This window comes from Giraffa tippelskirchi, chromosome 3 (genome assembly GCF_054371585.1).
Source record: "Giraffa tippelskirchi isolate mGirTip1 chromosome 3, T2T-mGirTip1v1.2.pri, whole genome shotgun sequence".
Taxonomy (NCBI): Eukaryota; Metazoa; Chordata; class Mammalia; order Artiodactyla; family Giraffidae; genus Giraffa; species Giraffa tippelskirchi.
The window spans coordinates 160,573,334-160,588,709 of NC_137277.1; the positions used below are offsets into that span (position 1 = coordinate 160,573,334).

General features: G+C 33.9%; 1 protein-coding gene across 7 annotated transcripts in view; it reads right to left on the minus strand.

Moving 5' to 3' along the window:
* Positions 1 to 208: 208 nt before the first annotated feature.
* Positions 209 to 15,376, minus strand: part of BARD1 (BRCA1 associated RING domain 1) — a 77,460-nt gene continuing 62,292 nt past the window's right edge. For 4 of the 7 annotated variants that reach the window (XM_081583040.1, XM_081583036.1, XM_081583039.1 and 1 more), the window contains 4 exons: positions 14,348 to 14,480; positions 13,504 to 13,596; positions 3,501 to 3,598; positions 209 to 2,135 (listed from right to left, as the gene is read on the minus strand). In XM_081583040.1, coding sequence (XP_081439166.1) covers positions 1,803 to 2,135; positions 3,501 to 3,598; positions 13,504 to 13,596; positions 14,348 to 14,480 — 657 coding nt within the window. In that variant the 3' untranslated portion in view covers positions 209 to 1,802. Of the gene's footprint in view, positions 2,136 to 3,500; positions 3,599 to 11,970; positions 13,106 to 13,503; positions 13,597 to 14,347; positions 14,481 to 15,376 lie in introns of those variants that run through there. The other 3 variants (XM_081583037.1, XM_081583038.1, XM_081583041.1) reach the window with 3 other exon arrangements.

Consider the following 15,376-nt stretch of genomic DNA (forward strand, 5'->3'; position numbering starts at 1 on the left):
TATTTAATCCAGACATTATCTAACCCCTCAGAATTGCTTGGTGCTAAATATGTCGTTCATCATTCTCCATTAGAATGAAATGCAGAACAAACACATTACTGGTTGAACAGTGTTTCAGAGCTAATTCACCCTTTGAAGAGCAGGATCAGCAGTATTATTGTGTTCACATAATACATTTCTTGATATGGAAAAATAACACTGCAAAGAAGAAATTAAAGTAAACTTTATTTTGAAACAATCAGCCAAATTTCAAACTTCAAATAAATGGATCTTAAAATGTTCATGAACTTCAGACTCTCCATATTCTAACCTAATGGTTACCAAAAGGGACAAAGCTTGAAGTCTCAACAGTAACGCCCTTCCCATGTTTTCAATATTCTAAGTACGTTAAATTTCTAGAAAGACTTTTAAAGAATTCTACTTCATAGAAAAATGTTTTTAAATGATCCAATCTACCTTGCTGATTCACAAATAAGAACACTCAGACCACAGTAACCTTCCCAGGTCTCCCCATTCTCAGATGATGTCCTGTCCACTAGTTTGCAGCCTTGGCAGTCCTGGAATCATGAGTGAGTCCTTTTCATTGCTACCATTAAACTTATTGTCACAGTCTTTTGTATCATCTGGACAAACTCTGTTCGAAATCAAGTAATTACCAACTTCTGCCCTCCCAGAAACCTAAACATGAAAAACAATTTATGAAGAAAGAAATTAAGACCTATGAAAAAACTATGTTAGGGATATATGGTAAGGTCCATCAGAAAGACTGCATTCTAATTCACTTACATTTGACTAAAAATTTGTTAGTCTCGTGAGACCTCCTAAGAAATACTGAAATTAAAATGTGTTAGAGAAAATGTTCTACACAGATAGATACATATAGTATTAACACAGTTATAAGCTGACTATTAATAAGCAAGTATATACAATAAAAATAAATATCATGAGCCCAATGTTGATTTTCACCAAAAAACAGTAATGTGAAGATTCAAATCATGATTTCCTGATTAAAAGACGTCTTTTTCTTTTAGAAAAAGGGGATAAAAATGTAGGAACAGACATCCAAGTAAATTATAAGTAACTAAAACACAACTGTAGAAAGCAAAATAATTTTCACATCTATGGTGGCACATTTAGACTAGGTAAACTATTTTCATTATAGAAAAACCAGAATAAATTATTTGACAATATTATCTACTTACTAAACGAAGGCAAATATTTTTGCTGGTGGCAGGTGTGGATTTTTTTTCATTAAAGAACATTAAAAGTGAGACACATAATGATACCACTTGTAGATGTAACCAACAGTTCTTATACCCTCTCATTAATCTTGGATATCTGATAGTATGAATAGTGACTTCCCAGGTGGTGCTAGGGGCAAACAATCTGCCTGCCGATGCAGGAGATGCAAGAGATGCGGGTTCTATTCTCGGGTCCAGAAGATCCCCTGGAGGAGGGAAATGCCAACCCACTCCAGTATTCTTGAGAGGAGAATCGATGGACAGAGGAGCCTGGTGGGCACAGTCCATGGGGTTGCAAAGAGTAGGACATGACTGAGCATCTGAGCACAATGTGAATAGAAAGACATGATGAATCAACATTTTCTTTTTAAAAAGAAAAATTCTTTAAAACAATGTCAGCACTCAGCATCTAAATGGTAAATACAGAATGAATTCCTAACCTGGCAAACAATATATGTATTTTTTAATTCAAGGGAAAAAAGTATATGAATGAGTCTACCTATTTGTAAAAATGTGACTGATGGAAACAGTGCGATCACTAGGTTATCACACTGTGCAAGTTCAGTTGTCAAGAGGGAGCAACTCAAAGGACATCACACAACCTATAAACCAGCTGGAAGGAGCCATCCAGACTTTGCCCTGCCGAACCCTTTCTGGGCGATGATTAGACAAGTCCTCATAGATGATATACTGTGTGCAGAAGCGCTGATCAGAATCAGGTTTGGCATGGTACGCGACTGTATTGATGGTTTGAGTCACGTCACTGTCTGGTTTGGGCTTTCTCATGAGGATCTGGCCCCCACCGGCAGCGACAAGCTTAATAAGGTTGTCCTTTGGATGGTGTTTGAAGGTTCCCCCAAAATAGAAGTAACATCCATCAAACAGCTTTGGCAACTGAAAAAAACAAACAAAAACAGCTCATTAAAAGCAGACAAAAATATTTAAAAACACTGCACGTGAATAAGGAAAATAAAAAGTCACAAGCAATTAAGAAGCTATTCAATGAGGTGCAAGGACAAGACACACTTCAAGAACTCTTCGGGTTAAGAAGAATAGTCATGAAAATAAAGGTTTCCTATAATTTTTTCTCCTGAAGACTCTGGCCCTTTTTACTCTTCTCACATTTTAGGTGTGCTATGAATGTGTGTGGTACACAAACACATTTAAAATCTGTTCCTCAAGCTTCTTGTATCAGAATATTTATTCATACTTGGTAGGACTTAAAGCCTCAAGAATTCCTTCCTACTGGATCTAAAATATGCTTTGGGTATACCAAGCTAAACTTAACTGTAAGTGTATTGGCTTGTCTATGGAGCTTTCCAGCTCTGCCCATCCACATTCAGGTCCCCATATACTACCAACCTAGGTTCCCCCAGGGCAGCGTGTGGGAGGGTGACCTCCAGGGCTCTAAGAACGTTTTCCTAAGAGCACAACACATTGGAAAGCCACGGCCAGAGATCCACTCAGCTATGAAACACATTTCTGTGTGCTTTACAGAAAAAGCTTCACAAAGCCCTTCCACAAAAATTCTTCTTCAACATTTTTAATACACTTGTATGTCAACAGAATAATTTTGTCCATTAAAATCTCAATATGTGGTAATAAAGACATGATTAACTAAACCTGAGCAGCAGCTCTGTCTTCTCTCAAACTACTTCCTGTATCTAAGACTTCCCTCAGATTCTGAAAGGTTTATGGTAATGTTTGAAATGCCCAAAATGCAGTAACAGTATGAAATTATTATGTTCTGGATTTTACTGCTCATCGTTATCATCTCTCAGAATCAAGCACTTGAAATGAGCACAATTAAAATTTTAATCAGGGGTTTCCCTGGTGGCTCAGTGGTAAAGAATCCATCTGCCAAGAGAGGAGACATGGGTTCGATCGCTGATTGGGAAGGATCCCACACGCTGTGGAGTAAATAAGCCGGTGTGCCACAACTATTGAGCCTGGGCCCTGGAGCCTGGGAACAGAAACTGCTGAGCCCCGCATGCCCTAGAGCCTGTGGTCCACACAAGAGAAGCCACCACAATGAGAAGCCCGTGCACCACAACTACAGAGTGTCGCCCCCTGCTGGCTGCAACTAGAGAAAAGCCTGCACAACAATGAACACCCAACACAGCCAATAAATAAATAATTACAAAAATTTCCAATCAGTCACCTGTACTTGTTAAAAGGGCAGGAAAAGTTTTTTCCTGATGGTAATAACAGTATTAATTTATGATAAGAACAATGAAAGTAGAATCAAAAGGAAAATACCAGCTGTTCTCTGTTGAGCCTGCTTTTCTGTGGTCCTTCAGGAATTTCATACTTTTCTTCCTGTTCATATTCTTTGCTTTGTAGACATGCTTTCACCCCTGGCAAAAACCAAGGATAAGAGCAAAATAAATATCAAGTGAAAACTATTTCTTTCACACCGAAATGAAGCCATTTACCTAAGCGATTTTTCCTCTTCATGGTTAAGTATTGCTCTGAAACAGAAAAAGAAACCTAACTTATGCCAAAACAAAAGGTAATAAAACTGATCTTTCCTTCATAAGACTAAGCAATGAAGCAGTACTAAATACAAATTTGAGTTTTCTTTGTGAAAAACCTAAATCAATACATTATTCCATGTACAAAAGTAAAAATCTAAATTTTAGTTTATGGCCATTATCAAAGTTAGAGTGAATAAAAAGTCCCACGTTAAGTTCAGCTCACAATGATCTGACCCCGAGATCTAACCATCTGCCCCACTCATCCTGGCAATCCCATGTCTAACCTCCTATTAGACTATAAGTCATTTGACATTCAGGAAAGTACTTGATTCCAGAACACCTCACTTAAACTGGTCACCTAACAGGGGCTCTATAGCACTTGTTAAAGTAAATAGTAAAGCAGAGTCTGCGACGTGTTTGGAATTGACAGGTACACACTGCAGTCACCAAGGGATGACTGGTAAGTATTTCAAATGCCTTAGAGCTGCTTCAAGGAAATCAGCCCTGAGTATTCACTGGAAGGACTAATGCTGAAGCTGAAACTCCAATACTTTGGCCACCTGATGTGAAGAACTGACTCACTGGAAAAGACCCTGATGCTGGGAAAGATTGAAGGCAGGGGTAGAAGAGGACAACAGAGGATGAGATGGTTGGAAGGCATCACTGACTCGATGGACATGAGTTTAGGCAATCCCCAGGAGTTGGTGATAGACAGGGAAGCCTGAAGTACTACAGTCCATGGGGTCGCAAAGAGTCGGACACGACTGAGCAACTGAACTGAACTGAACTGACAGCTGCTTCAGTTGAGATGTTCCAAGATACTATGTAGTATAACAAAAGTCAGAATATTTTAATGACTGGAATACTCCATCTCTTCAAAAGCATAACTTTGTCAAGGGACTGAATTTTTCTTAACTTGGGAGCTATGAATGCATATTACAATTCAACACTCAACCCTGGCATATCTGTAATTCTCTATCACATGATTCTTAATCTTCTGCTAGTTTTGTCTGTGTTTTGGGGTCCCTTTCCCCAAGTGTTTTCAATACAAGAATCCTATTTAGCTAAGTCTGCTATGCTGAATCCTATTCTGATCAATAACTTATAAATATGGTTTTATAAAAATTGGTTTTTTTGTATGTAATTAAAAACTATATTTTAAAAATATAATTTTAATAACCACTCACAGGGTATAAAAAACTGTCTTTCCAATGAAGCTAATACTAAACTATCAACTTTACAATTTATCGAAAATGAGTTTCAAAATAAAAATTATGACTAGGTCAAAATCATACCAGAAACACTGACAGTGTGCTTACATGATATCCTATATTAGATATCAATACAAAAACATTACCAATATAACCAATTAACTGACTTACCTCAAACTTACTATTTCACATATAAATTATTCCTTTTACTTTATGTCACTTAAATATGTAGCCCCCTTCTCCTAATATTTGCAGAGCATTTATACTGGTTTTTTTACATGAACTGTACATGCCAGTACATAAAGCCAAGAACTGAACATTGAATACCCCTATGATATCTAATTGTAACAAGTAAACAGCTAATGTATAACTATAGAAATAAATAAATACACTGTGCCTATGCTGGCTGCTTACCCACCTTATGGGTTTATTTGATTGGTTAAACTATCAAAAAATATTTTTTGATACTAAAAATATTTTAATTGACCCAAGGGATGTGCCAGCGTTAGTCAATTAACAGAATATAGCCTTAACAGATAGCAAAACGAGACAAGCATGGCATCAAGAGAAACGAGATGGCAGACACCAAGAGGGCAGCTTTTTCAGTGTAAATATGCCTCAAGTAATAAAACTTCCAGCCTTATAGTAATTGTTCAGTAAATTTCTGTAAAGGTAGTCAGAAAAATCCAAGGCTCTAATTATAATTGTTTAGCTAAGTGAAGAATGCATTCCTGATATTCTCTTATTACAAAGAGAAACATTTTGCCAACTCTCTCTGCCACTTAATATCAACTAAAGAAGGAAAATACAGTTTCCCCCCCCCTGAAAACTAAGGAATAGTTTCCAGTTCTATGATAACATGGTAGAATTATTGCTGCATAGAAAACATGGAGAATTTTTTGAAGCCTGGGTGAGAAAATGCCTACAAGGGCCTTTCAAATTCCATAATCATGTTGGGTATCTCGTGTTAAGTGGGAGGAAGTTATGGAGACTGTAATAGCAATATGCACATCTTACTTAAACACACAAAAATTAAATGATTATGATAAACTAAATCACATAAATTGTACCTGTTTTGGACTTAACATTGCCAATTTGAAACTCCTGATGCTTCATCTAATCAAATTCTTCATGTCACAGGTAAAGGAAAGTTAAATTCTTTAAGTGACATAAGTGAGATAAAAACTCAGGTATCTTCCAAATCGTAGACCAGTTTTTTCCTATCTTTATTAAAAAATAAAGCATCTTAGGAAATGCCAGGTACTCTCTATTCAGATTTAATATATTGTATCTCTCTTAAAATAAATGACATAACCACTAAACAGATGACTAAATAAAAAGGATCCCCATTTTTAAGAGATTAGCCAAAAAGTGTACCAAAATGTCAAAAACTGCTGGCTACCTGGGAGTTTGGGAGCAGGGAGAATAACGCATTTGGCTTTGTCTTCAGTGAATCAATGAGTTTGTTTAATTTGAAACCAAAGCTGCCACTCTCTCATTTGTACCCTTTGAGTTTCAGAATAGTAACACTTGTCAGTAGACATTTATAATTACACTTCATATCAACTTCCTAGTTGACTTCTTTTGCCGTAATTCAATTGAACAGATTTACTACAACATGAAAAGAATACTTTAAACTTTCAGTAACTTAAATGGTGATATTTATCTAATCCAATTTCACTTATCCAAAGCAATGAAATGGATGAATCTACAAGCCAAAATACTATTTAAAGTTACTACTTTAAGAAACCTAAATAGATAATCATTAAGGTAATTATTAATTATTAAGATTAAGATAATTATTAATAATAGAGAATAATCAAAGTTTTAATTACTCAATACTATAAATTAGTTAACCAAACTGCAGAAAGAATTATTAAATCTATTTTCGATAGTAAATAATCAGAACTTTCAAAATATTCCTAGTCATAAACTCATCTAAAGTAATAATACATACTGTAATCCTTAATCTCTATAAAGACCTTAAAACAGGCCATTTTCACCAATTTAATACTTCCTTACTGTATAGCAGAGAGACAATATCCTATGATAAACCACAATGGAAAAGAATATTTAAAAAAAGGATGTATATATACATATAACTGAATCACTTTGCTGTAAAGCAGTAATTAGCACAGTGTAAACCAATTATACTGCAATAAAAATACTTTCTAAAACTGAAACATATTTTGTATTTGTACTTAATAAAGTCCATATTATTTCATCATCTGCAATAGTTCAGCAGAAATAAAAATCTATGTAAGATCACTGCTTAACTTTCTCAGCTAAATAAGAGGATCTGAATCCAAACTGAAATGACTTTACATGAGTAACTTATATTGCTTATATAAATACAGATTTCTGAATATGCCAGAAAGATACATACTTTAAAATGTGTCAAGCCACTACCCTTGTAAAATATATGCTTTATAACATCTTTACTTGTCACATGTTGTATTTTAAGATTGTGACCAAAGCTATCATTTTGCAGAGACATAGGAATGAACTAGCTATCTTATTAAACAATGAAGAGATTCTTTTCAGTTCAGATGTATTCCTGATCATGTCTACCATTTCAGGTAAGCTTTCCTTGTGCCCTGATTTTATTACTTTTTGATATAGAGGTAAGCAGCCCAATTCCCAAACTACTGCTTAACTCAAAGTCATTAACTCTAACTCATTAAGGCAGCTCCGGCTACCTAAGCAACGTCTAGAACCTGCATACTAATGCAGCTTATGAATTCTGGGATATGATTTTTTTTAAAAAAAAGAGTCTTGTACCATCCAGAAATGTACTTCTTATGAATTCTGGGACATGATTTTTTTTTTAAAAAAGAGTCTTGTACCATCCAGAAATGAATTTCTTTATTCTAAATCTCCAGTAACCACTCTTGCCTCCTACTTCATAAAACCAGACGAATACATGGATGTGTATTTTCATTTTAGCTACATGAACCACTGATGATGTTCATTAATCTATATTAAGCTTAGACACTTTTCTTAGTTTTAGAAGGAAAAAAATGATTACACAAATGGGAGTAGGTTCCTGAATCCACAGCTACACACAAATGATTATAGAATTCAATGAAGACAGAATAAAGCTTTAAAATGGAAATCTGTCAAATGCTCCAAATTCCAAATGTCCAAAGGGGAAATGATCCCTCAATGAAGCCACAGAACGTGCTCACTCTCTTCAAAAGCCAGAGCAATAAACAAACTCTTAAAGAACTGTTATTCTTCTGGAGCCAGTGGCTATTTGCATTGACAATTAGAATTAAATATTACTCTCAGCCAATGCTAAATGGTATCCTAAAAAAAGAAAATAAAAATACAGAATCAAAAATTTCATGTCAAAATCAAAAATCCTAATAAATATGTCATTAGATCCAAACTAGGCACTAATATAACTCTAGAAAACTGAATATTAGTAAATTTCCTTTCTGATTCTATTAAAAATGAATACCCAAGTTGTAAAAACAAAACAAAACAAAAAATTATTTTTTAGGTGCTTTTCTAGTGAGCTTTTTAATCAAATAGGCTATCATATCACTAAACTAGACAAAAGGAAACTGTTTTTACGAGGAAACTTTCTACAACAAAGATAAAAATGGGAAAACAACTTTTATTCTCATTGTAATTTTTAAAAAATTGGATGGCAAGTAAAAGAGCTAAGACCAATATTATGAAATGGATGGAAGGACAATCAAATGAAGGCTGAAAACACAAAAGGTAACCGCTCCTCTCATGCCATCATAAACATTTGGATTTAGAAATCAGCTGCCACAAATCATTAGATTTGGTGTTTTCATATAAATATCATTGAACAATTGTTTATTTTTGGCTACATTTTAAGCAAACATTCTAATTACAAGCATATTTATACATAAAAATATATTTCCTCATAAGACAGTTTGCTAAGTTTATTTTACTTAATGTATATTGAGAAGCAGGTCAACTTCTACCACAAAAATAAATTACTGTATCATAAAATTTGCTGAGGCAAAATTTGGTATCAATTCTAAAACCTTGTATTATGAATAATAATATCAAAACAATCCTTCTCTTTATAAATGAGGTTAATGAACAAACTCAGTCTAACGTCCAAAATTTTCCTAATAAAACACTTTAAAAATTCATACTTCGTGCTCTTTTTTAGTCATATATTTAACACAAACTATTTATGTAAGATTTCAATGTTCATTGGACAATAACCATATTAAAATATATCTGGCTAGATCTGCGTAACAGGTATAAACAATTCATCGTATCATACTAAAGCAATATACATATACATAGGTTCTAATTTCCCTGATTAAGAATGAAACCATTAACTCCTCAATAAATTTTGAGAAAAGATCAAAAAGATCTAACTGTTATTAGAATTTAAGAATTTGGATTTCTTCCTAAAACATTTAAGAGACATACAGTGATGTTAAAACTGTTATAAACAAATAGACCTCTACCTACCAATCCATGACTGTTTACTTCCTTTGCCTGTACATATTCACACATTTATGTAACATTGACAGAAAAGATAAAATGTTTTATGCTCTTTAAAAAAAGTTTAAACAAATTTGTTTTTCATATTTCAGACCTAAGTTATCATATAAAACTATAAATTTTTTTTAGAAAATATCTTTAAGCATTTCAGAATTTTCTTAATTCTCTGACACTCCAGTTATTCCCCCCTATTTCTTGGTATAAGAAATAACAATATAAATCAGTTTTTTTTTCTTGTCTATTACTTGCTTGGGGTATATCTCAGAAATAGGAGTATTATTATATTAACAGATATTATTATTTTTTATTCTTAGACAATCTTTGGTAAAAGATTTCTGAAGGATGAAGTTGCCTAACCAATCTTAGTTGATAGAAATGCTTTGGTATATTTATTTTTTGATAATTAGCAAAATATGAATACAATTTTTCTTTATTTTAAAAATTACACAGCACTCTCAATATCCATTTAAAGAAAATTTTAATTGAAAAGCATGTTCATTAATCTGATTATGAAGTTATTTATAAAATGATGATGTAGTGATTGCCTTTTAGGTTCCATGTTCCACATCGAAAACTAAAACAAAGCAACACTGTATCTGGCCCTTCCTCTTCTCACAGATAAAAGTCCAGAGTAAAATGTTTGGCACATTCCCACACCAATTTCCTTAGGTGCTAAGGTCTTTCAAAACTTCTACATTTTATTTCAACTCAGATGATAGTGGAGAAGAGGAAGATATTATGAAAGAAAAGATGACAGCCATCTGCTCTCCCCTTCACAATGAGACGAGAAATGAAGAGGTGGAATTCAATTTTTTTCAAAAAAAAAAAAAAAGGTTAGGCTAGAGGAGATTTTAAAGCAGTGTACTACTGAAAGAACAGTTCAGTAAAATATATTTTCTCTTTCTGAAGGTTAGTTTACATCTTTAGGATGCAATTCCATCTTGTTTATTCTCTAAGAGATGAATACAATTTATACATCTTCTCTTTTTCATTCTAGCCACCTCTTTAATTACCAAAATCACCCTGTACAGGGATGTTTATTAGTTTCCTGTGAGGAATCGGCACCAAAACTAGGACTAAAGTAGAATCTCAGGCACAATTTCAATCTTGAAGAAGGAACTTTCCTAACTATACCTCCTGTTTCTATAAAATAAATACCATCCAATAAAATATCTGTAAAATAAACATGATGAGAGAGAATGACTGGTACAATAGCATAATTATGGTCTATTCTGAGAATGTTCATGCAAAGTTCATTAACTATGACACTATAAGATGTTCCATATATATATAAAGTAGAAAAATAAGAGACATTAACCAGTTAAGAGAAAAATATGTTTAAACAGAAAACTTCCAGTTAAATTTGGATCCAAGGAATCCAGACTGTTTTATAATTATTTTTGTTAATTTATTTAAATTTGTTTAATCTTTTAAGTAACTCAATTCTCTATAGAGAACGTTTACATAAAACTTCCTCTTCAGTCTACTTGGTTTATGGAAAATACTGAAAAAGTTACTACTAAACATTCTACAGAGTTCAGCCAGTAAATGTTTTGTCCTTCAGGCAAGTTAGTGAGTATCTCAAACACAAAGTTTTAATAACTCATAGATCTTTGTGATTAGTTTTGAAAGCTTTGGCCCACCATATCTTTCCTTAATATAGATGATTTTCAACTAATTTTGAATAGCTCTGAACATGTTTTTAAAAATCACACTAAGTTGCCTGACATTAACAACAACACAAAACCATAGAAAAATATATTAGGATAGAAAGTGTTCTTGCAACTAAACCCAGCAACTATTTAAATTCACTGTCTCAAACCCTGAACCTATTCCTCTTTGGACTCTGAATTAGAAAATATGGGGATATGAAGTTCAGTAAGAGATTCCATCCACCTTTTATCCTAAAAGAACCATTGGTATTAGAGTATGTTATTAACTACTGTGACAATCACCAAATAGCACACTATTAAGTCAGCTTGAGTCCATCAGTGATTCTATACAAATGACATGGCCAAGCCATTAAAGTGACAAAACTTCCATTTCTTAAAGAAGGCAGATTTTATGGAAATGAATCATGTAGTCTGTGTATGTAACAAGATGCAAGTTCAGCAAATTCACAAGAACTAGACTTACAGGGTAAGTGGTACGTGCCTTAATATTTAAAATTTCACATAGCTTCTTTATTACTGAGATTCTTGTCACTATGAAAATCCATTCCTTTCTACAACCACTGGTAAGGTTTCTGGCAAAAGTTCAGTACAAAAACATCTATAATCATGGAACCATTTTAGGTCAATTTTTAAAATACTGAGGCCCAATAAGACTTGACACAGATCTGAAAGGAAAACAAAGGTCCAAAAATAAGAGACTAAAGAAAAAACTTTTTTTCTACATAAATGGCCAATCAGTCCAACTTCTCATACTTTTTAGCGTGGCTGACTGGCAGAGTAGAGTAACAGATATAGACTAGAACAGATAGGGTGCCACTGCTAGCTATATATGTCACAGACCAAATCAGTGGAGACAACCATCACAAGAAAAGTGGTAGCTGTATTTTATTGAGATGAATATCAACCGCTAAAAGAAAACTTTTTACCAACCAAGTTAATTTCAAACAGATTAAATTAATAATATAATTAAGGCTTTGATTGAATCAAGCAACTCGACCGTAAAACCTTGAAAGTACAAATCTATAAAACAAAAGATTTTTCAAAACTAACTCTAACCCATCATTTGCTTCTTACAAAGAAAGTTTCATTAAAAACACTCACTATTCTTTAATTTTTTAATTTGAAATAATTATAGATTCACAGGTGATTGCAAAGAAATGTACAGGAAAGTCTCATGCACTCTTTTTCTAGTATCCAGGGTTAATATCTTACACAACAATAGCACAATTATCAGCACCAAGAATTTGACATTGATACAGTGCAAAGAACTTACTCAGATTTCATCAGTTATACATTCACCATTTGTGTATGTGTGCATACACAGACCTGACATTTAATCATATATGTAGACTGTGTAACACAACTACCTTTAAGATCAAGATATTCAACTGTATCATAACAGGACTTCCCAGGTCCCTCTTTAATAGACACTATTCTTTTTATAAACAATCAGTTAGCAAAAAGGTCATTTCATTGTCCTATTTTAGCTGTCATATCAAAAGTAGAAGATACTCTAGTGATTGAGGAATATATGAGCTTTCTTTTTATTTTGTTAAGTCCTAGGTAAAACAAGCAGGTGAGAGCTGGGAAGGTGAGAGGCAGCTGCAAAGGTGAAGGTGGTTGACTGCTAACTAGAAAGGGGTAACAGGAACACATTTTCATCAGAGGTTTAGAGAATAGTGAAATTGCCCCCAATCAGGTGGTACAAGGCAGTCTCAATTTCCAAAGACCCTCCTAAAACAAACCATATTAGCTGAGAGAGCTAAAGAGAGTTATGCAGATAAGTTTTTAGACATCACAAGGAAAAGCTATTAATTTCATTTAACAGTCATATATTTAAAACAAGCATTTATTAAGTTAAATATGCCATACAATGGTAATATGGGCTTCCCAGATGACTCAGTGGTAGAGAATTCATCTGCCAAGAAGGAGACGCAGGTTCGATTCCTGGATCAGGAAGATGGTCCGGAGAACGAAACAGCAACCCACTCCAGTACTCTGGCCTGGAAAATCCCATTGATAGAGGAGCCTGTCTGGCTACCGTCCATGGGGCCACAAAGAATCTGACATGACTGAGCGACTAAACAACAATAATGCTTAAGTATTACAGGTCATAACAAAAGATTGCTTAAGCTTACAGGTCTATTATAGGATCCATTTACTCTGGATTAAAATAGTTGGTATTACAGGAAGATTTTGAAATGAGAACATACTTGTATATATTTACCAAAAACAACTAAATGATACCATTAATATGAAAAGCGTTTTCAAAATGTAGGGACTAAACAGAGGTGAAAAACATTAGCATAAGGTCCTTAAATAATTACTGGCAATAGTGCAATATAAAAATGAAATTAGTCTATTTAATTCCCTTTGTAATTCTCCCAAATCCAATACTTACATTCAAATTTTAGGATCCAGCATCCACTGAGAATTCCAAGCATACATTTCAGGGTGCTTTGAACTGTATCACCAGGAACAATGACATGAGTTACTAGAATACAAAAAAAGCAATAAGAGAAACAGAAATATAAATGAAAATAATTATTTAACTAGCCCTCTTACATCTGAATTTTCTTCAAAGGCAACAATTTTTACACTTCGGTAAAGACTTCTCTATTTAGTTTCATTCTCTATTATGGCTACCAACATGAAAAATCAGATCATAAACCATAAATCTTAAAGCTACACAGAGTGCATGTGTGCACTCAGTCATGTCTGGGTCTTTGTGACCCTATGAACTATAGCCTGCCAGGCTCCTCTTTCCTTGGGATTCTCCAGGCAATACTAGAATGGGATGCCATTTCCTCTTCCAGGAGATATTCCCAACTCAGGGATCAAACCCACATCTCCTGCATTGGCAGGTGGATTCTTTTACCACTGAGTCACCTGAGAAGCCCAAAGCCACATTGGCCAAAGCAAATTTCTTTTCTATTTCCAATTACAACTAAGGAATTAAAGCATTACATTGTTCGACCATTTATCTGTCATTAGCAAACTCATAAAATTGCTCTTCTGACATACGCCCTAAAATAGGGGCAAAGCTTTAAACTTTATATTTCCTAACTAAATGAAGACTGTAAGTAATTTATAACTATAGAAACATTTTAGAATTATTACCAGATTCAAAGTATATAGTCAGATTCCAATGGGTAAAATGTATAAATTATCAAGGTGAGTTCTACAATGGAATTACCCATTTAAAATTCTCTTCTACCAAAACTAAATAAATAAATAATCCTCACCTGTACCATCAAACTCAGCACATTTTTTAGCCTTGAGAATTGTTGCAAGCTCACTGAGCATTTTCTGTTGTTCGGAAGAAAGTCCACTGCCTATAAGTGCAAGAGGCCGATCTCTACGCTGACTAGTGTTTACCTGTCAATAGAAGAGGAGATGCCATAGTGTCAAAAACATTTAAAGGCTAGAGAAAGATTAAACTGAGTTTCAATTGATATGAGCTTGGACTTCAATCCTTGGTTTACTTTACCTAGTAATTCCCAATACTTTCCATTGAATCGTCATTCAGAACCTTAATACTCAATGCATCTGAATATCTGGTTTTCTATTTCTTTACCCCCTGCCCCCAATAAAACACTATTTATGATACCTCTCTACACCTAGGGTGTCTTGTTTCCTCGATTCTAAAGTGGATTTCTCTAGGGTTTTATAACTTCATTCTGTTATCAGTAAGCCCCACCTTTTTAAAAAAGTAACCTCAAATACCCACTTAAAATGATCAATTCTCTATCCCTCCCCCCAAACTAACTTACTACAATAGAGCTAAACCCAACCTGATGTGTTTAATTTAAACTGAGATTACGTAAAAAATGAAAAAACACTAAAGCTTCTAGAACAGCACTGATCTCAAAGACAGAAAACAAAATTTTAACAGTGAAAGAATTATTTCTCAAAACCAACAAAGTAAAAACAGATAAGGGAATACCGAAGTTATTATATCAGATTCACCAATAGAGATAAGTCACTGCAGTTTATGAAAAGGAAAGTGCTCTAACAAAGATTAATATTTTCACTTTAATAGAAAGACTTAGAACTTACAGGAGACAAAACAAAGACAAGAATGAAAAGAAGGCACCAGTGGATACCGTCAAAGATTACAAGTGAAAGATTCAGAGAAGCAATGGGACAGTGTTTTCAATAGCAGCCAACAGAAATTTAATAAATGAAACTGGAATGAGAGTTAGCCAAAAGCTACCTGATGAAAAAAAGCAATGACCCAGCAGATAAGAAAGAAAGGGTAAACGAGCACTACT